Genomic DNA, 20,115 nt, shown 5'->3' with positions numbered 1-20,115 from the left:
AACATTTTCCAGTCGAGGCCCCTGGGTCTCAGGACAGTGGGTCCCTTGCCCGGCGTCACACAGCTCTTCAGTGGCAGAGCCAGGACCCAGGTGGTCTCACCTTGGAGCCTGCTCTCCTAGCCCCAGGCCTTCCTGAGCTGGGCACTGCCCGAAACTGCCTTTTTCTTTTTCCATATGCTGTGGACTCTGCGCGCTGCCTGCAGTCTGTGCACGTGTGTCTACGGCAGCTTTAGCGACTGACCCGCTGCTGTCGGGGGGGCGTCTGTGGCGGCTGAGCTCTGAGGCATTCTTGGGTCTGGCGTTAGCAGCCCAGGTGCCCTCGCCACCTTCAGGCCTCAGCTCCGCCTGTTCCTGCAGTGATTTCCCAGGCGCAGGTGCCCTCCCCAGGGTGGCTGGGGGCAGGTCACCTGCTTCTGAGGCTCCTGACGGCCATGCCTCGGAAGGCCTCTCTGGGCCTGAGTCTGCACTGCTGCCGGCCACAGGCAGGTGCCCCGCCAACAGCAGCGCCTCACGTCCCCCTAGAGTGCCGGGCACTGGCGCTCCCACTCTCTCCCTTTCTTTCGTGGCTCGAGAGTTTGGGTAGATCTGTTGAAATGGGAAGAGAGACAGTGGCCACTGGGGATGGATCCTGGCCACAGACCACTCTGAGGCCTGTGAGACACAGGGAAAAGCAAAGCCAGGGTGCACGGTGCCCGCCCGGCCCCTTTCCCCACCTCCACCACAGGGCCTTCGCAGCCTAGTGGCCACTGCCCCACGGCCACTGTCCAGTTCTGTGGAAGAGCCCTGTGGGGGCCGGGAGCACGCAGGCCATGCCTGTCATTCCTCATTCTGTCTCCTCAGGTGGCAGCATAGATAGCGTCTTGTCCCAGATCGCTGCCCAGAGGAAGAAAGCAGCCGGATTATCAGAGCAGAAGCCCAGCCAGCGGTCCAGCCCCGTGGGGCCAGTGCCGGGGTCCAGCCCGTCCGAGCGTCCGGTCTCCCCTGTGGGCACCACCGTTCCCAGCTGCAAGGTGCTCATTCTTGGGGACTGCTCTTTTCGGGCTCACAGATCTGCCCTGACACGGCTCACGTGCCGGGGAGCACACTGTGGCCGCTCTCACCGTGTCACCAGGGACCCAGCAGCCACACCTCCGTGCTCCCGGGGCTGTCGTGGAGAAGGGAGGTCATCGGGGACTTGGAAGGATGGAGCCAGGGCAGGCAGGCCAGGGTGCCTGTTCCTTTTAGAGTTTAGCTCCAGAAAGTTTTTCCTCCCCTCTACATGAACTTAATTTCCATTATGTTCAAAAGTGTTTGTGGAAAGGACCTATATAATTAAGTTCCTTTTAGAATTCAACTATGGGGGGGGATCTCTACTGATGTTTCGATATACTTTCTGTTATCAGTAAGAATTGATGTAATTTTAATTCTCTTTTTGTTTTTGCTGCTAGGAAGCCCACAGCTACTCAAGTAAGTCTGATAGTCTGGGGCTTTTGATACCATGTTCCTCTTCTCTGTTGTCTAAAATTTTCTGTTATTCGATGGTCTTATTAGATGTATTAGATATGGTTAGCTTCCTTTAACTGGTGTGGGAAATAGGCGGGTGTCTGTTATGAATCATACTGTTATCTCGCCCGGACGTGCCTGTCATATGTAATATATACGCACGTATATTCAGATGAAAGGAAATGGAGTCTTTGAAAAGATGCATTCAGGGAACAGACTGGGAAACCGTCCATTTCCGCCATCACCTGATACTCTCAGCATGGTGACGTGCTTTAGCCTTGGGAGCTATTTAAAAATTCCGATTTCTGGGCTCCACCCCAGCACACCTGAAACACTCAGGGTTTAGTCTGGGGAATCCGTTCCCCACCAGAGTATTGAGCCAGCTGCACCCAGGGCTCTCAGAAACCAGGGCCCTGCATGGAAGGACCCAGAGTGGGCAGCTGCAGAGTGGAGACGTGAAGTGCTTTTCAAAGGCCCCTGAGGACGGCTAGAAATGAGGATTCCGAACAGGAGCTGCCTGGACCTGCCTTCAGACAAGTGCGGTGCTGCCGTGGCGGAACGTGCACAGGGCTGGCTTCTGACAACTTCACTGTCAGCATGGATCAGCCTTTGGACGGGCAGACAGGGCAGAGTGAGTGCCCTGCCAGGCCCCAGGGCCCACGGATAGCCTCACCTTCTCTTCCTGCCCTAGAGCTCAAGGGTTTCAAGCAGAAGGCACAGTAGAGCTTCTGAACCTGTGGATCAGCAGTTTAGTCTGGACTTAGCTGGGCAGTTCTGATCTGGGGTATCACTCACCTGTCCATCAGCTGGAGTGGCCAGGACAACTGTGTGTCCACAGCAAGCTTGGACATGTTCTCCTGGCAGTGCCCAACGCAGGGTTGAAAAACAGGCAGGGCGTTCGAGTACATCAGTGTGCCACACCAGAGCTGCCGAGCAGGACGCAGCCCTGGGAGGGGTGGAGGTGATCCCCGGGGACACTCAGTCTGCCACAGCAGCCCGGCAGAGGGCAGTTCAGGCAGGAATGATCGCATCTTCACCCGTCCTTCCCCAGTAATGCTGCCCACATGGTCCAGGGTATCGTGTCTCTTTGCTTTGGGCTGGGATAAGATATGTCTTGTAGGGATATACTGGTTATCTCCTGCTTAATCAGGAGCTCTGCTTGGGAATGTCTTTGTAGAAAGAAGTAGAGGAAGGAGTATGTTAATAGTATAAGCAGCTCGTTAAAAAAAAAATCTTTCAAAACCTAAGGGAGGGACTTCTTTTTCTACCCTGGGATGTAGTTAGCTAGATAGAGCATTAAATGCTTAGTAGTAGAAAAAGTTGCACTTGCTTCCAGACATAAAACCTATTTCTCTTTGGTCTCTACTGTGCTATTCACGATGTCCAATTTTTAGCAGAAGTTACAAGATAAATAAAACAACCACACTCCCAAAAACAAAGCAGTTGTGAGAACAAGACTTAGGTATAACACAGGTGTTGGATTTAGACAGGGAGTTTTAAATAACTGTGACTAACACCTGAAGGGCCCTAATGGAAAATAAGGACACAAGGTCGTATGAGTAACTCCTTTAGCAGAGAGATAGAAATCCAGTGGAAATGCTAAAAGACATGGTTGCAGAGATAAGAAACAGAGATATTTTTGACAGACTCATCAAAGGTGACACAACCAAGGAAAGAATCAGTGAACTTTTAGATGGGTCAACAGCAAGCACCCTAACTGGTTGGGCACAGTGGTGCACATCTGTAATCCCAGGAGGATCACAAGTTCAAGACTAGCCTCCACAACTTAGTGAGACCCTGAGCAACTTAAGGAGATGTTGTCTCAAAATCAAATGTAAACAAAAATCCTAACTAAAATAGAGAAGGAAGTTCTAACAAAAACTCAGGGTCCCCAAAAGTTGAGAGAATGGTGGGGCAGAGGGAATATTTAAACACATATGGTTGACAATTTCATCAAATTAATGACAGAAATCCACAGATCCAGAAAGTTCAGAGAATCCTAAATAGGAAAAATGCCAGAGAACAACACACCTAGCTATGTTATGTTTAAGCTGCTGAAAACAAGACAAAGAGAATATCTTAAAGGTAGCCAGAGGAAAAAGAAATCGCACATACTGTCATGGCACCTTTAGATTGTCAGGAAAGAAAAAACAGTTATGCCATCTCACAGAATGAGTTGGGGAGGATTATCTCCTCTCCCGTTTTTCCGGAAGAGATTATGTAGAGTTGGTATTTCTTTTTCCTTAAATGTTTGATGAGATTGGCCAGTGAAACCAGCAGGGTCTGCCATTTTCTCTTTTGGAATTTTAACTTAAAAAATAAGTTCAGAGACGAGGCTAATTAGATGATCTGGTTCTTGAGTGAGTTCTGTGCTGTGTGTCTTTCCACGGATCATACCTCCCATCGAGACTGTGGCGTTTGGGACGCGGATATGTCAGTAGTGCCCCCTTCGTCCTTCTGATGTGTGGGGTCAGTAGCAAGCTCTCCTTTTTCATTCCTGATTTTGGGAATCTGTGACTTCCTTTTTTTTTCATCAGTCAGGCTAAAAATTTACTGATGTGATTGATGTTTTCAGAGGATCAGCAGCTTTCAGTGATTTTATTTTTCTGTTTTCAATGTCACTGATTTCTGCTGTTAGCTCTGCAATTTTCCTCTGCCTGCTTGCTTTGTGTCTTGTCTTCTTTCTCTAGGTTCTTATGGCAGAAGCTTGGATTACTCTGCAGAGGTCTTCATCTCTTCTAATGCAAACATTCAGTGCTATGAGGTTACCTCTACAGTACTGCTTTTCCTGCGCCCTACACATTTTGATACTTGTCTGTGTTTTAATTCCATGCAAAATATTTTTTTTTTTTCACTACCCTTGAAATTTTCTCTTTGGCCCAGTATTTAGAAGTGTGTTGTTCCTTTTGCTGTCCTTTGGGGGGTTTTCTAGAGGTCATTCTGCTAGTGATTTCTAATTTAATTCCATTCTAGTTCTATTTCTATTCCTTGGGTTTGTTGAGGTCTGTTTTACTCCCTAGAGAGCAACTGATCTTGGTGAGTTTGCCGAATGCACTTGAGAAGAAGGCGTGTCCTGTTGCAGTAGCTGGGCAGTGGAGACCCTACACCTGTCAGGTCCACTTGGCTGGTGTTCTATGTCCCTACTGATTTTACATCTACTCATATCGATTACTAAGAGGGGAACATTTAAATCTCTTACTGTGGATGGGTTTTATTTCTCCTTGCATTCCTATCAGTTTTCGCTGCATGTAAGTTGTGTACACATTTTGGATTGTTATTTCTTCTGGAGGACGATCCCAGGATCGTGATGAAATGTCATGCTTACTCCTGGGAAAGAAGGATACATTTTTATGACAAACAGAAAGTGACAGACCAGTAACCCTCATGAACATAAGTGTAAAACTCTCCCCACAATGTTAGTAAATGGAACCCAGTGATAAATAAAAGGGCGATGCATGCTGGCTAAGTGGCATTCATCTTAGGAAAGCAAATCTGGATCAGCAGTAGAAAATCAATCTGCGTGATTCACCAGGTTCACAGACTGAAGAATAAAATGCACAAAAAGCACTTAACAAAATTCAAAGTCCATTTGTGATCAAGACTGTTAATAGACTAGGAAAGGAAGGGAACTTCTTGAATAATGGAAAATACCTCTCGCTGACATCACACTCGCTGGTGAAAGACCAAGTGTCCCTCTGATGGGGACCCAGACATCACCTCTCACCCCCAGCAGTCTCACTTCTGTCCCAGAAACTTCAACTAGCACAGCCAGGCAAGAAGAAGAAATCAAAGGCCTGCAGATTGGAAAGGAAGAAATGAAGCCATCTCCATTCTTAGAGGACATGAGTCTTTTTCTATAGAAAACATCAAAGACTGTACACCAAAATTCCTAGGACCAATAAGTGAGTTCCACAGGGTCAGCAGAGAAAAATCAGTTCTATTGCTTTCTGCTATCAGTGGTCAAATAGAATTTTTTAATTTGAAATTTTTAAAAATATTCACATTTTAAGTGCATATGCAAAAATGAAATAATATAAAGTTATAGGGAAGTGAAATATGTAGGTATGAACTTCATAAAACATGCAAAATCTATAGGTTGAAAACTGAAACATGGATAAGTCAATGAAGTGTATGTAGTTAAGATGTAAATTCTCTGCAGAGTGATCTGCATATTCAGTGCAATCCCAATCAAAATTATGCTTTTGTAGGGATCTAGAAATAATTGTGAAATTTATATTGAGATGCAAAAAGTACTTAAAAGAGCCAAAAGGATTTTGAAAAAGATAAAAGCGAATGTGTCACACTAACGTCAAGACTGCCCCTAGAGCTCCACTGTGGTATTAGTGAAAGGTCAGACACAGATCCGTGGGGCAGGACAAAAGTCCCAGAAATAGACCTGCACAAGATGCATTAACTGACTTTTAAAAAAAAGGCAAAGACTAATCAGTAAAGTCTTTTCAGCCGAAAGTGCTGGAATAATCAGATGTCCATAGGCAAGAAAATGAACCTTTGCTCACATGTCACAGCTAATATTGAAAGGAACTTGGGATGCATCATAGACAAAGTTTAAAATGAAAAACAGTAAAGCTTCCAGGAGAAACCACAGGAGCATATCTCTATATCATGGATTTGTCCAAGAGGATAGCACAGGAAGCACGGCCCATAGAAGAAAACGCTGGTTACCTGGGTTAGTGTGCATTCACGTGTTTCCTTGCTCCTCTCACCGGCGAGGCCCCATGAGCCATGTCATCCCAGGAGCAGTGAGCAACCTGGTGCCCAGACTTTGGTTTCTAGATACCATTCTGCAACAAAAGGGACCGGGGTGCATGCACTGGCTCATTTCAGTACCACCTCAGTGGAAATGCAAGATGAGCCTGAGGCATTTTGTGGTATCAGAAAGCAGGGAAATGTTCAAAAAAAAAAAAAAAAAGGAAAGGGAGGGAGGGAGAGATGTGAGGTGTTAAATCAGGGACTGCCGGAGAGAAGCATGGGAACCCTTCTATCTTTGCAGATCTTCTGTACATCTAGAATTATTTTCATAGAAAATGTCCTCTCTCACTCTCACTTTTTAAATCTAAATAATCAAAAAAGGAGAGGGGAGCCGAAAGTGCTGCGTGTCGTTTGGTGAGACGGTGGTCAGGGGTGGAGCACAGAAGGCCTTGGTGTGTCTCGGCCACACTTCCGTGTTAGAGCCGGGCAGCTGGGGCCCAGGGAGGAAAGGGAACTCGGCCAGGGCGGCAGCCCTGGTAGCTGTGGGGACGACTCCTGCCGGCCTCCTGGCCCTGTGGTGCCTCTTGGCATACCACACGTCCCTGCTCCCAGCTGGATGCTCCCTCGCTGCTCCCACTGTGCACGTGAAGTAGATGCCGTAGTCCTGGCCAGACGTCCCCGCGTCAGATGCCACCCTGCTCCCGTCGTGGCTGTCTGCTCTCATCCTTTCTACCCACCAGGCGATGGCTTACGGATTTGTTCTCCTCGGCAGAAATTGGACACCAGCAAAAGGCCGGCGTCTGGAACCTCCACGACCTCCAAGAGCACCTCCCCCACCCTGACGCCCTCCCCATCGCCCAAGGGGCACGCCGCGGAGTCCTCCCTGTCCTCCTCCTCCTCCCACCGGCAGTCCAAGAGCAGCGGGGGCTCCAGCAGCGGCACCATCACCGACGAGGGTGAGTCCCCAGCCCCAGACCTCCAGCCATCCTGCTCCTCGGTGGCCTGGCATCAGAGAGCCACCCAGTGCCCTCAGTTGCTGTATTATATTCCGGGTCAGGTTTGTTTTTTGTTTTGTTTTTCTAAACAAACATGTCTCACCCCTTCCCAGAGTCCATCTGGTTTTCTTGTCTTCACTGCGCTAAAGGTGTGGTAAGCGCTCTCACGTGGTTTTTGCATATAGGTGAGTTTTGCTTATATGCACACACACACACCCACAAACGGACTTCTGCAATGCAAAGTTATTTACTTTCCCTGAACTTGCTACAAATCAGGCTTATTTTATTTACAAAGCAAGGGGATCTCAGTGGCTTAAGGGGGAAAAGTGCCTAGGGTGTGCTTCAGGCATGTCTGGATCCAGGTGCTTTGGCAAGCAGATTGACACTTTATTTTCCTAACTAATTTTGCAAACCCCGGCAGAAAAGAGCTACTTTCTCAGTAGGTCCCAGCAAGACCCTGCAGCGGGGAGGTCTTCTGCTCACCCTTGGCCATCCTTGATTCTCTCTGTGTCCAGGGGGTGGGATGTGTGGATTGGTGGGCTCAGATCTGGCATCTGCCTTTGGAGCCAGGATTGGGGTCTCCCCTGCTGACATGGTGTGGATTAGAAGAGGTAGAGAGCGGCTCCTCAGAGGAAAGTGGAAGTGCCGTTCCAGGAGGGAACAGGTCCAGGCGAGCAAGCGCCCCAGATGTCCACTGCAGCCAGGGACTCATGGTACCTGCCTGTGGAAGATGCCCTGCCACCGGCATCCAGGGTCTGGGAGGAAGATGGGGTGGGGTGGGGCAGACGTGAGGGTCCCGGTGAGAGGGGCCAGGCAGGTGCACAGGCAGAGGACAGGTCATAGGGGAGGAAGGTGCTGGTGAGTCTGCAGCCACACAGGCGCGTGGCTGGCAGCTCAGCAGTTCCTTGCGGCTGCTGGGGAGGCAGGTGCCCAGGGCTTCTGCAGTGCAGGTGATGAGCTAGAGCCAGCTGCAGGGCAGGGGGAACACCCACCACCGCTGTGGCTGGCACCCTCTTTTTCTGGGGCCTCTGTTTTGTGATGTTCAGTGCAATCAGTGATAAAGGCTTCAGAGATCTGCCAGCCATCCTCTCCCCCACCACGTGCCCGGTGTGGAGCTGATATCCCCCTCGAGGTCTTCAGGACACTGAACCCCGGGCGGTGCAGTTAGCGAGTTCTCCTGCATCTTCTTCCAAGAGCCGAGCAGCCTGTTTGCACCACCTATACCCACCTGCCCCTCTCATTCATTATAAAGGAAGGTTTGCAGGGAGCTTACAGAGATGAAAAAGAAGACAGCCAGTAGTGAGTCCTTCCTGGGTTCATTTCTGTGGCTTAGAAAGCCTCCTTTTTCCTCCTGGAGTCCTCGGGTCCTGAGGCAGTGAGACCTGTGGACTGTCACAGGACAGGGCTGCAGTCCGTCCCAAACAGCTGTTCTTTATGATATTCTTCTGGGAAACAAGTGACCCTGAGCAAAGACCCCACACAGGACTTCACCCTGCCCTGTCTGCCACCTGTGCCCCCTCTCTGGATTTTCCTTCTGGAAGTCCCAGGGCCTGTGACACTGTCTCCTCCTCTACCTGCCTCTGCTCCAGGCGGGCTCCTCAGGCTGTCCGTGGGTGCTGTCCCTTGTGCCGGGTGGCAGGATAACCTGCAGGGAGGCAGACTTGGCCAGCCTGGTAACACCAGGTTGCAGCGTGAGACAGGGCCGGACCTTTGTTCTTAGTCCAGCACAGTGGGTTCTGCCAGCTCCAGGAAGAGTGGTCCTCCGAGGGCCTCAGAGGAGACGGGGCAGCGTGGCCGGAGCCAGCCGCTAGGTGTACAGAGACGTGGGAGCCGGCTGTGCAGCACAGCTACCGTGGGAGCTAAGCCACACGACTCCATGACCAAGGCCCATCAAATGGAAACATGTATTGTGTTTAAAACAGCACGAATGTAAAACCTCAGCACACCTGGCCTTCACCTGTGGTCTGGGGGTTTTTGTGGCCCCATGTCTGCATGTCGGGCACCCCAGGCGTGTGCTACCGTCACCTCTGTCCCCCGTCCCATCGTCACTCGCAGGAACGGAACCTGGACGGTCAAAACCAGCAGCGATGGGAGTATTTACACCACAGAAAGCGGCAGAGACCACCCATCAGGGTTTGACTGATGGTGTCATAGTTTGTCCCGATATAACTCAGACCGTGATGGGGAGATGTCAGTCATGAAGGTTCAACTTAAAATTGTGTCCCGCCTGAAGCCACTGTATCATGAACAGCCTGACAACATCCAGGATGTGTTCTTCCAGCATTTGAAAACCATTATCTGATTCAGCCAGCTTGCTCACATGAAGTTCAAACATATGTCTTTGTTGTTGCATTTCATGTTGTTCACGTAAACAAAACTATCAACCAGCATTCGCATTGGAACGACTCTCCTTGGCTGTGGATACCAGAGCAAAAACGGGTTGAAAGCATTTGGTGAGGAGCAGTTGGCTATGTGGAATTTGCAGTAAGGAGTATTGTATATTTTTATTTGTGAACTGTGCTGTACATCCTTGATGTCAGTAAACTCTGTGACGAACGTAGGCCCCTCGAGAGCTGTTTACCGGGCCACCACTGTGGAGGGGCAGTGGAGCAAAGAGCTGGTGTCATGAATTACAGTGGATTGAGGTGGCTTGAGACTCGGTTTTTCAGAAGCCTCCTTCAGGAAAGCTTCCTCCAGTCCCCTGGGCTGGGTTGGCTGTCCTCTCTGTCCCCACCTCCCCTTGTCCCTACCCTTCACCATAGCACACATCACAGGAGAGAAGTGGCGCAGCAGGTTCTTGGCACCTTCTGGAAGCCAGACCACAGGGCTGATCCCTGCACTACTGGGGACCAGCAGTTCGACTCACCCAAGATCTGGTTCCCAGCCTCTCTGGGCCTCTCCTCCTCCTCTATGAATGAGGACAGCAGTAGATGTCGTGATGGGGAGGGTTGAGAGCAGATGGACTGTCCATGTACAGAGTACCTGATGGCAAGCACCATCCCGAGACTGAGATCTTTCTTCCCAGCCGCACTGAGCCATGCGCTGTGGGGACCTCCATCCTTCTAGGCCCAACATGGGTCTCTTCTTCAAACTCACTTACTGCCTCAGGACCTTTGCACGTGTCATTTCCTCTCCCTGGAGCCTGCCTAATGATCTCCCCCAGGGACCTGCATAGTGTGCCCCTGCTGCTCAAATGTCTCCTGATCAGGGAGATCTTCCCCAGCCACCCCCACAGAACAGCATCCTCCTGTTCCGTTCCTCCACCCCACCCACTCTCCTTCCTCTCTCCCTCTGGCCATCAGCCTGCATGTTGTCTGTCCTGGTCCAGTGCCCAGGTGCCTGGTCTGAGGACTCCCCATCGCATGTTTCTTTAACCCCCCAGCACTGGACTGGTCTCCTCCTTTATTCTGCCTGTTCTGATACCAAGCACATTCCCTGGTCTGTCCCTCTGTCTTGCTGTGTCCACTCTGCTGTGTCCTTCAGACCTCTGCACACATGAGCCAACCCTGACTTTTGTCTGCAGCTTGCTGGCTGCTCTCTTGTGTTCGCCTTGGTGTTGTCATTTTCTGTCGTTCTTGCACACGAGGAGGCGGGGCTTAGTCCCAGCTGTCAGTGCCCCAGTGGCCTGAGGGCTGCAGCTGTGGTCTTTTCAGCCCACCTGCTGAGGACCTGTCCCTGGTGGAGGCCCTGCGACCGGCTGGTGGCTCAGGACCACTGCCAGCCTCCCATGCAGAATACAGCTTAGATCTGTGTAGGGGTTTCCTGTAGGCTTTCTGGGGTAGACTTTGATTTGAAATGAGATGACACTGTTCTGCAGTTTACAGACCACTCCCCATGCATTTTATCAAATTCTAAAATGCATTGTTTTTGTTTTTTCATATCTTGCCTGCTTGAAGATGAACTTACTGGAATCCTTAAGAAATTATCACTTGAGAAATACCAGCCTATTTTTGAAGAACAGGAGGTAAGAGTGTACCTTTCAGATGTCGATTTAAATCTTAGCATAGGAAAAAAAAAAAAAAAATCTCTGTCTCAGTGTCTAGTTGTCACTCCAGCCTGGGTCGATCCTTTCCACTTCGACAGCCTGTTAGTCCAGTCACCCCCTCAGTGAGATCCTGGGGCCCTTGGCTTGCTACACTGCAATCGAATTTTGAAATTCTGAGTGCTGCTCCCTCTAGAGGTAACTGTCCTGGGAGACATTTTTTGTTGCACAGGACTGACTGGCAGGCTCACAGGTTTAAAGTGGGCCACAAGCAAATCCTGAGGAATCTGCCTGCAGCGTCTGGAAATGGGGCCTGCGGTAATCTCAGAGTTCATATTTGCTTAGAAGCATGAAAATCACATTTAAAAACATGACCGCTCTGCTGCCTGGCAGGGCCTTACAACGCTAAGCACAGAGTTACCAGATGACCTGACAAAGCTTCTCCTGGGCATCTCCCCCAGGGAAACGAAGGCAGAGGTCCTCAGGAAAACCTGTCCCCAGATGTTTGTGGCAGCCTTACAATGGCCAGAATGTGGAGACAATTCCAGTTTCCCGTCACCTGAGGACAGATAAGGAAAAGGTGGCACCGCTCTAGTGGAGTTTTGACAACTATACCAGAATGATACAGGCCACAGCACGGGGAGTGGAAAGCACTACACTCAGTGAAAGAGACCAGTCACTGCTGGGGCGGTGGTGCACACCTGTAATCCAGCGGCTGGGGAGGCAGGAGGATCATGAGTTCAAAGCCAGCCTCAGCAACTTAGCAAGACCCTAAGCAACTCAGTAAGACCCTAAGCAACTCAGTGAGACCATGTCTCTAAAATATATATATATATATATATATACATATATATATAAAAAAGAGCTGGGGTTGTGGCTCAGTGGTTGAACAACCCTGGGTTCAATCCCTGGTACCAAAAGAACCCAAGACCAGTCACCAGAGGCCACGTTTGGTGTGGTCCTGTTATGCAGTGTCCAGACCAGGCAGCCCTGCAGAGCAGAGCAGGGGTTGCCAGGGGCTGGGGAGGGGGAGGGGCAGCAGCTGCTTGGGGTTCAGGGTGACGAAATGTTCTACAGCTGACTATGTCCCTAGCCGTGTGACTGTGGACATGCTGAAGGTCAATAAATGATATACTTCAAGTGAGTTATATGATGGGTGAATTATAGTTTTACAAACTGTTGAAATTTTTACTGTTTTAGCCAAATAAGACTCTTAGGCAGGTCCACCAGCCACGGGGTTGTAGTCCCGGCTTAGAAAGTTCTGGTGCCCAGGGCAGCACATGGAAGCCATCGTCCTTACAGCACCGATCCTGAGAGCCACTCATCGTCCCCAGCAAGGTCCAGATGCAGTCGAGGCCTTTGGATTTTGGTTCACAGGCACATGGTGCTCGGTGCCCTTCCTTAGCGTGCTGCCCGGCTGCATCTCGATGTCTGCCATCCCTGCCTCCTTGGCGTTTGGAACTTCTGCAGTGATCTGTCTTATTTCCAAGAAGTCTTTCCTGGTGGCTGCCTGCTTTTGCTTGAAGTGTCCCGTGTCCTCTTGGCGTGTACAGAGCACACTGCTGTCTCTGGAGGTGTCTCCATCTCAGCTTCGTGAGGCAATGCTTGTTATGATTTCTTGGCTTCATCCCCATTTCTCAGGCTGGCATGTTTGGGGGTCACCTGTCACTTATGCTGGGGCTGCTGTGGTGTCCAGTGCAGGGCACAGAGCTGTGTCCTCACTGAGACAGGAAGCTCTCATGGTTGAGGGAGGAGGGCAGGCAGAACAAGCTCTGCTGCTGTTCTGATCTGCCATCTCACTGCCTCCGACGTGGGGCTGAGCTGGGCCTGGGGTCTCGCCACAGTGGGGGCTGGAAGATTCCTGTGCCCACTGGGCCAGTGCGAAGTTAGCTGAGACCTTGCCCGGTCTCCCTGACACAGGCCCGCCCTTCTCAGGAGCCAAGCTCAGCTGGCTTCTCCTTGGACGTAGCTTCTCTCTGGGCAGTTGACAAGCTGGTTAGCATGGGGCGGGGGATTCGCCTCAGTATGACCACGGCCCAGTGTTCCCCTGGAGGCATGGGCAGGTCTGGGCTTTGTCCTGCTGGTGTGCCTCGCCCTCACATCCAACCCAGGCCCCACAGCTGCAGGGATTCTTCTCTGTCCCTTGCAGACACTCCTGGAACTGTCAGGGACAGCACTTTCCCTGGTTCCTAGTGCTGGTAATAATTTTCCTTATTGTTACATACATATAATCATCAGTGAGAGTTTAGAAAAGGAAGTATATAATACATATTCTCTTCAGAATGAAACTGAAGACAGTAATGTTCATTTTTCTACCTGTATTAGGCTGAATTTGATGAATTTGGTAGGTATTTAAAAAAAATAATGCCATCTTAACAAAATAAAAGGTTATTTCTGCTACAAAAAGTTTGGACCCGAGTCTTCTAGGCTTCTAGCTCTCTGCTCCACACACTGAGGTATATGGCCCTTAACCCCACAAAGTGACTCTTAGAGCTTCAGCTGTCACATCCACATCCTATGCGCAAGACAAGGCATATAGGATTGGTTTTTCCTGGATGTGGAGGCCTGTTCTCTGTCCCCCTGTAACTGAGGCTGCCATTGTCCCACTTGCAGGGTGGTGGGTGTGCTTGCTTCTCCTGAACCACTTCCAACCTTTCCTCCACCCTGCCTTGGAGGCACAGAGGCCCATTAGCCTTTTTTCCTGGAGCAGAGTCCCAGGGCCCAGGCGGGGCTGACAGAGCTGTTGGATTTTCCCGTAGAAACCAGGAAGTGTCCAGTTCTGAGATGCCCTTCCGCTGGCGTCTCTGCCTTGGTTCCACGACCCTTCTTCCCTTTATTTCTGCTGCTTGTTTTCTCACTCTCTTTCCATGGTCTGCGCCTCCCTTGTCCTCTGACCGGGAAGCGAGGTGAGCGCCTCATGCTGCTGGCAGCCTCCCGTGTTGCCATAAGCGCGGCCATGTCGGAATTCCCTTTCTAACAGCAGGACTTGGAGCGGACAGACCTTGCGGGCTGCCCAGGCCCCTGCCTCAGAGGCTGCCCTCGGTTTTCCCCAAATGTGTGTTTGGAAAAGACAAGAGCTGAAGGGGGTTGGCTTTTAATGTTTTCAGTGCCACGTCCAGAATTGGAGGCCGGAAGTCACAGTCGATTCCCTACTAATAAGCCTGGACGGCTCCTAAGGGTGATGTTTCGGTGGGAGTTGGGGGAGAGTGTGGCCCCCAGCAGATGGTAGCAGCCCCTTCTCTTCCCAGGTGGACATGGAAGCGTTCCTCACGCTCACCGACGGTGACCTGCAGGAGCTCGGCATCAAGACAGATGGATCCCGGCAGCAGATTTTGGCAGCCATCTCCGAGCTGAATGCAGGCAAGGTATTGCTCTCAGTCTCCCTCCTCCCTCAGGCAGCCGGGAGCTTCAGGAGGGTCCCGGGACCTTCTGGGTGGTCCCGTTTTGGCTCCTCTGGTGTATCTGATGGAGGCTGGCCCCGCTTGCACACCACTGGACCTCCCAGGGTGGCCTTCTCCCCTTTTTACCCATGGGGTGTTGCTCCTCGGGTTCAGCTAAAATAGTCCCTTCGGTAATTCCACCCCAGGAGCAGGTGGTCCCTGGGAGCAGCGGAGGCAGAACCCTTGGTTCACACGGTCCCCAGAGCCAGGCTGAGCTGGCTTAGAATCCGGGCCAGGCACACCTGCTCTGAACCTCAGGGTCCCTACCCAGAGGGGTCCATAGGGCCCCCTGTGATGGGGCTGTGGCAATAACCACAGTGTCCAGCAGGACGCCTGGCACACAGAGCTGTCAATCATTGTTGTCGACATTGGCATCCGCATTGAATTTGTTTCATCAGCTTTAAAGCCGAAAACCAAAATGCTCCCCAACGCCCCGACTCAAAGGCACACTTAAAACAAGGCCCAAAGCACAAAACCAGAGAGGCAGAACCCGCTCCCTGTGCAGACTCCTGCCGCGGGTGCTGCTGGGCTCCTAGCGCCCCCGCCGGCACCTCTTCCCTGACGCGTGTCGCTGCTTGGCAGGCAGCAGTGCGCTGCTCACGTGGCTTCCCCACACCTGGCCCGCCAGCTGCCCACCCGCCGGACAGCAGCCCCGGGGCTGGGTCCTCGCCGCCATCAGTGCCACCCTGTGGACCGCTCTGCCTCCTGCCTTTTCCCCCTTTTCTCCCGGTTGTGCCTGCCCCCCCCCCCCCCCCGCGCATTCCACAGTGGGAGGTCACGTCGGAGGGCGGGGCCACCCAGGAACCTGGGAGGGACGCACAGCCCGGCAGCAAACAGGTGTCCCCCGTAGTCCTTCATCATTCGCAGACCACTCCGCACAGGCTTCCTTAGCCAGCCCCTGCCGCAGCCCGCAGGCCGCCGGCCGCACTCTGGAGCAAGGCAGGACGCCGCCCAGCCCGTGTGGCGGTGGGCAGTGGAGGCAGAGCTGCGCCGGCCTTCTGGCTTCTGCTGCTCCCACCTAGCCCTGCCCACGTTGCGGTGGTTGCAACTGTTGTTATTGTGTCCTGTCTGCAAGTGACAGGGTGACCCTTCAGAGTGACCTAGTGACCCTTACTCAGGCATTTGCTTGGTTGGGGGTTTTCCTTTTTCTTTTTGCTACTGGAGATTGAACCCAGAGGGGCTTAATCACTGAGCCACATCGGTAGCCCTTTTTTAAAATATTTTATTTAGACACGGGGTCTCACTGAGTCGTTAGGCTGGCTTTGAACTTGAGATCCTCCTGCCTCAGCCTCCCGAGCCGCTGGGATCACTCCGGCACCTGGAGGGGTTTTTCCTTTTTTGTAGTGTGTTCTTTGTCTTCTGTGAATGTCTCTGAACAGTCCTCACCTGGGCCTGGACAGGTAGGGAGGCCACGGCTCAGAGGTGGGCAGTGACCCGACTCCATCCCACTCGGTTTCTGCTCCACTCCTGGAGTGGTCCCCGGAAGGAGGGCGAGGCCAGTGTGGAAGTTGCTGGAGGTGGGTGGCTCTCTGCTGTCAGGAAGGGCATCAGCCAGTGACCTGAAGCCCAGGATGGCTCACAGCAGGGGCCAGCTCGACTGTCACTGGAGTTTTGAGCATTGATTTATTTGGGGAAAGAGCCCTGCCAGGTCCAAGGCCTGAGCCGCTGGTGCTGTGCTGGAAGCACGGTACATACTCGCTTGCTTGAGGCACCCAGAAGCTGCTGAGGCTGGTTCCAGTTTACAGATGAGGAAACCACAGCACAAAGAGATTGAGGAATTTGCGCGAGATGACACAGAGCCAGGATTGGAACCAGATTGCACACACCTCCCTGTAGCTACCCACAGGCACACAAAGGAGAGCGTTCATTGCCGTGGGAGCTCTTGACTCAGAGTGGAGACTGGAAAGGCAGAAACTGGGGAGACGTTCTGTGGAGAGCAGGCGCTGACACCTGAGGAGGAGCTAGAGCAGGTAAGGGGTCCAAGGGCAGAGCAGACCAGGCTGGGTGGAGCGCCTGTGCAAAGGCCCAGTGGTAGAGTGTGGCGAATTCTAGGAACTCAGAGCACTTGGAACAGAGAGAGCAAGAGGGCCAGAGGGCACACAGGTGGAGGCCCCAAGCTGCAGATCACTGAGGGGTTTTGTGCCACATGCCTTTTTATTTTAATGTGACTGAAATAAATTTGGATCTTCAATTTTACACCCTTCTTTCTTTAACATGAAATCTATGCAACTAGCTATGTCACTGATGTCTTTTTAATATATTTGCCTAAGTGTACTAAAATGGATTGTTTCAAAAATGCCTACTTACTAGATATGTAAATACCCAGAATTTGTAGCAGTAGTGCTGTAGATGACAAGTCTGTGTATAAGACTTTCTAATGCTCTCCTGGGAATAGATGTCAAAGCAAATCACTGAGTCCAGAGCCCAAGGTGTATCCCTCCTCCCTGCACTTTCCAGAAAGAGCCGCGTGCGCTGCCGGCTTGACCACCCGGTGTGGCTCCCGCAGTCTTGCCAGCATTGAGAACCATCAGTTCGTTGTTTAATCATTATTAATTTGATAGGCCAAAAAATGCACCTAGTTTTCATTTGCTTTCTTTAAGTACTAGATTGATTGAATCCTTTTTTCTATATTTAATGGCCCTTCGTTCTTTTCCTTTTGCGAAGTTTCAGGCAGGTCCTTTGAAACGCCAGGATGTTTGAAGGGCAGTTGCCGAGACTGTCCTCGGTGGGCCGCGGATGCGGGGGGGTGATTATGGCTTTAATTATCTCCAGCTCCCTCCTAGGGTTAGGAGGCAGTGGGCGCCGGAACCCTGCGTCGCCCTGACCTCATTGTTCAGGCAATGAAGGCTGAGGTGGTGTTGAATAATGAAGTCGCTTCTCGGCCCTGCTCCGTAGCCCTCTGCAGTTCGCACAGGCCGCCCCGTTCATGATCTCAGAAGGGGCTTTATAGTCACCCTGGAGGTTGCACTACCCCCATCTTACAGATAGAAAGCTCAGCGGCACAGGGGCGCGTCTGGATGCCACCCTGCATCACAGTGGGGTCGGGATTCCAGGTGTGCCCCGGCCCCTTTGACTTGTGGGGTTGGAATCCTGGCAGCCTTTCACCAGCTTATGGAAGATTATTTGCAAGGACGGGCACACAGGGAGAAGCTTGCCGCCCTCCTAGGGGCCTGGGAGGCCCGGTCAGCACAAGTGGTCCCTGCGTGGGGGGTCTGGAGAGGGGCCCTTCCAGGCTGAGGGGGGTTATCAAATGAAAGAAAAGGAGTTGTTTTAGTTTTTTTTAGTTTTGTAATTATTCCTGTTTGTTTGTTCTTTTTAGTTACACATGACAGTAGAATGTGTATTGACACATCATACACACATGGAGGATAACTTCCCATTTCTGTGGTTGCACATGATGTGGCGTTACCCTGGCCGTCTATTCATATATGAACATAGGAAAGGGATGTCCAGTGAATTCTACTGTCTTCCCGTTCCCATCCCCACTCCTTCCCCCCATTTCCCCCTGTCCGATCTGGTGAACCTCCACTCCTCTCTCATCCCTGCCTCTTGTGAGTCAACATCTGCATATCAGAGAGAACATCCAGCCTTTGGTTTTGGGGGACTGGCTTATTTCACTTAGCATGATATTCTCCAGTTCCATCCACTTACTGGCGAATACCATAATTTCATTCTTCTTTAAAGCTGAGTAATATTCCATTGTGTATATGTACCACATTTTCTTTATCCATTCATCAGGTGAAGCGCACCTAAGTTGGTGCCATAGCTTAGCTATTGTGAATTGAGCTGCTATAAACAGTGATGTGGCTGCGACACTATAGTATGCTGATTTTAAGTCCTTTGGATATGTGCTGAGGAGTGGGATAGCTGGGTCAAATGGCGGTCCCATTCCAAGTGAAAGAAAAGAAAGTTTGAACTCTGGGCTCATTCTGTTGACTTTTAAGTTTTTGCCTTCTTACTCCCAGCAGAGAATAATCTGCCTGAGATCATAAATTTTTAATTTGCATTAATTTAATTTAATTTATATTGCAACCATATTTATGTGTTGACTTAGAAACCTATGTTTACGCACCCTACTGCCCTCTGAGGGCAGGACCTGTCTGCCTCCTGCAGCCCACCCAGGTCCCATGTCTGCAGCAAGCATCTGGGGCACTGCTATGGTCCCACTCTATAAATGGGGAAACCAAGGCCCAGAGAGATGAAGTGTCCTGCTCAGGGTCACCAGCTAGTAATGGGAGAGGTGGGATTTGAACCCTTCATCTCTGGGTCTTGCTGCCTCTTGTCCAGGAGTTCAGTGGACTTAACGAGAAGCTTCCACGTCCACCCTCGTTTCCCATCTCAAAGTGTGGGGGTGGGAGACCGTGTGGTAGGGCTTCCATTGAATTCTCTGGAAAGACAGCATGAGGTGGGTGAGGAGATGCCCCCTTCAGACAAGCTGGCCTGCCCCTCCTCGTCCAGGGTAGGGACTCCTGCGCCTCAGGGTCCTCTCCAGCACCGACAGCTGGGCGGTGGGGACGTGCTGGCTCAGTCTGTTGTATTAAGCTGGGTACCCTTAATCAGGTGATTTATTTCCTCCAAGACGCCCATGGGTTCTTCAAGTATGAGTTGAGCACTAACAACCCTGTGTCAACTGAGTTCATGGCTAAAAGATTTAACGAGACTTCCTGTGTCTGTTTCGATGTCCTTCGCAGGGACGAGAGAGGCAGATCTTACAGGAAACCATTCACAACTTCCACTCGTCCTTTGAGAGCAGCGCCAGCAACACCAGGGCCCCCGGCAGAAGCCCCTGTACGTGACGCTCCTTGCCGCCGCGGCAACACCGGCTCCCTGAGCCCCGGTACCCCTGCACATGGCCCCGGCCCCGCTCCCTGCAGCCTGCGTGCCCTGTCCACTCCCTGCCCTGCCCTGTCACCGCTGAGCCCTGTCCGGTTGCTCCCTCTGCTGGACGCCCCTCCCTGGCCCCGCTGCACTGGTCAGGGATGCTCCTTGCTGTGACAGGTCCCCACACACAGGTGCAGAGATCCCATGGGACAGTCCAGTTGGGTGCCTCTGGTAGGCTCACAGTTTTGCCTGGTGGCTCAGGGGCCCGGCTCCTTTCTTCTGTGCCCGGCCATCGCTGAGAGCAGAGGCACTGGGACGGTGGTGACGGGCAGACGGCTCAGCCAGTGCTTCCCTGCCTCGCCCCTGGCTGCCGCAGTCCTGCTCATGCCATTGGCCCTGGTCAGCTCACGGCCCCGCCCAGATGCGGAGGAGGCCGGGGATCGGAGCTCCCCTGGCTTCCCAGCAGCCCTGGGCTCGGAAGTGGGCATCGTGGCGGAAGGCGGGCCCGCCTGCCGCGTCCTCCTCCTGAGGGAAGCCTTTCCCTCACACCCACGGGGCCACTCCTGCTGCCGCTGGGTCCCTCGTGTCTGGAGTGCGACCCCTCCCGTGGCAGACGTTCAGGTGTGCACATCCAGCACAGCTTCTGCAGCACGGAGGAGGCTCTGTGCCATCCCTTCCTCTGGCC

General features: G+C 52.0%; 1 protein-coding gene across 5 annotated transcripts in view; it reads left to right on the top strand.

Annotated features, from left to right (window-relative positions):
- Positions 1 to 20,115, top strand: part of ANKS6 (ankyrin repeat and sterile alpha motif domain containing 6) — a 56,524-nt gene that overhangs the window by 24,710 nt on the left and 11,699 nt on the right. For 3 of the 5 annotated variants that reach the window (XR_013759494.1, XR_013759495.1, XM_079112245.1), the window contains 5 exons: positions 841 to 1,010; positions 6,965 to 7,148; positions 11,084 to 11,151; positions 14,418 to 14,534; positions 19,301 to 19,397. Coding sequence is in view for 1 of the 5 variants with exons in the window: in XM_079112245.1 (XP_078968371.1) it covers positions 841 to 1,010; positions 6,965 to 7,148; positions 11,084 to 11,151; positions 14,418 to 14,534; positions 19,301 to 19,397 (636 nt within the window). In the remaining 4 variants the exon portion in view is untranslated. Of the gene's footprint in view, positions 1 to 840; positions 1,011 to 1,427; positions 1,447 to 1,992; positions 6,186 to 6,223; positions 6,478 to 6,964; positions 7,149 to 11,083; positions 11,152 to 14,417; positions 14,535 to 19,300; positions 19,398 to 20,115 lie in introns of those variants that run through there. The other 2 variants (XR_013759496.1, XR_013759497.1) reach the window with 2 other exon arrangements.

This window comes from Sciurus vulgaris (genome assembly GCF_902686455.1).
Source record: "Sciurus vulgaris genome assembly, chromosome: 15".
In the NCBI taxonomy this organism is placed as follows: Eukaryota; Metazoa; Chordata; class Mammalia; order Rodentia; family Sciuridae; genus Sciurus; species Sciurus vulgaris.
This window is presented reverse-complemented; position numbering and strand designations above follow the sequence as displayed.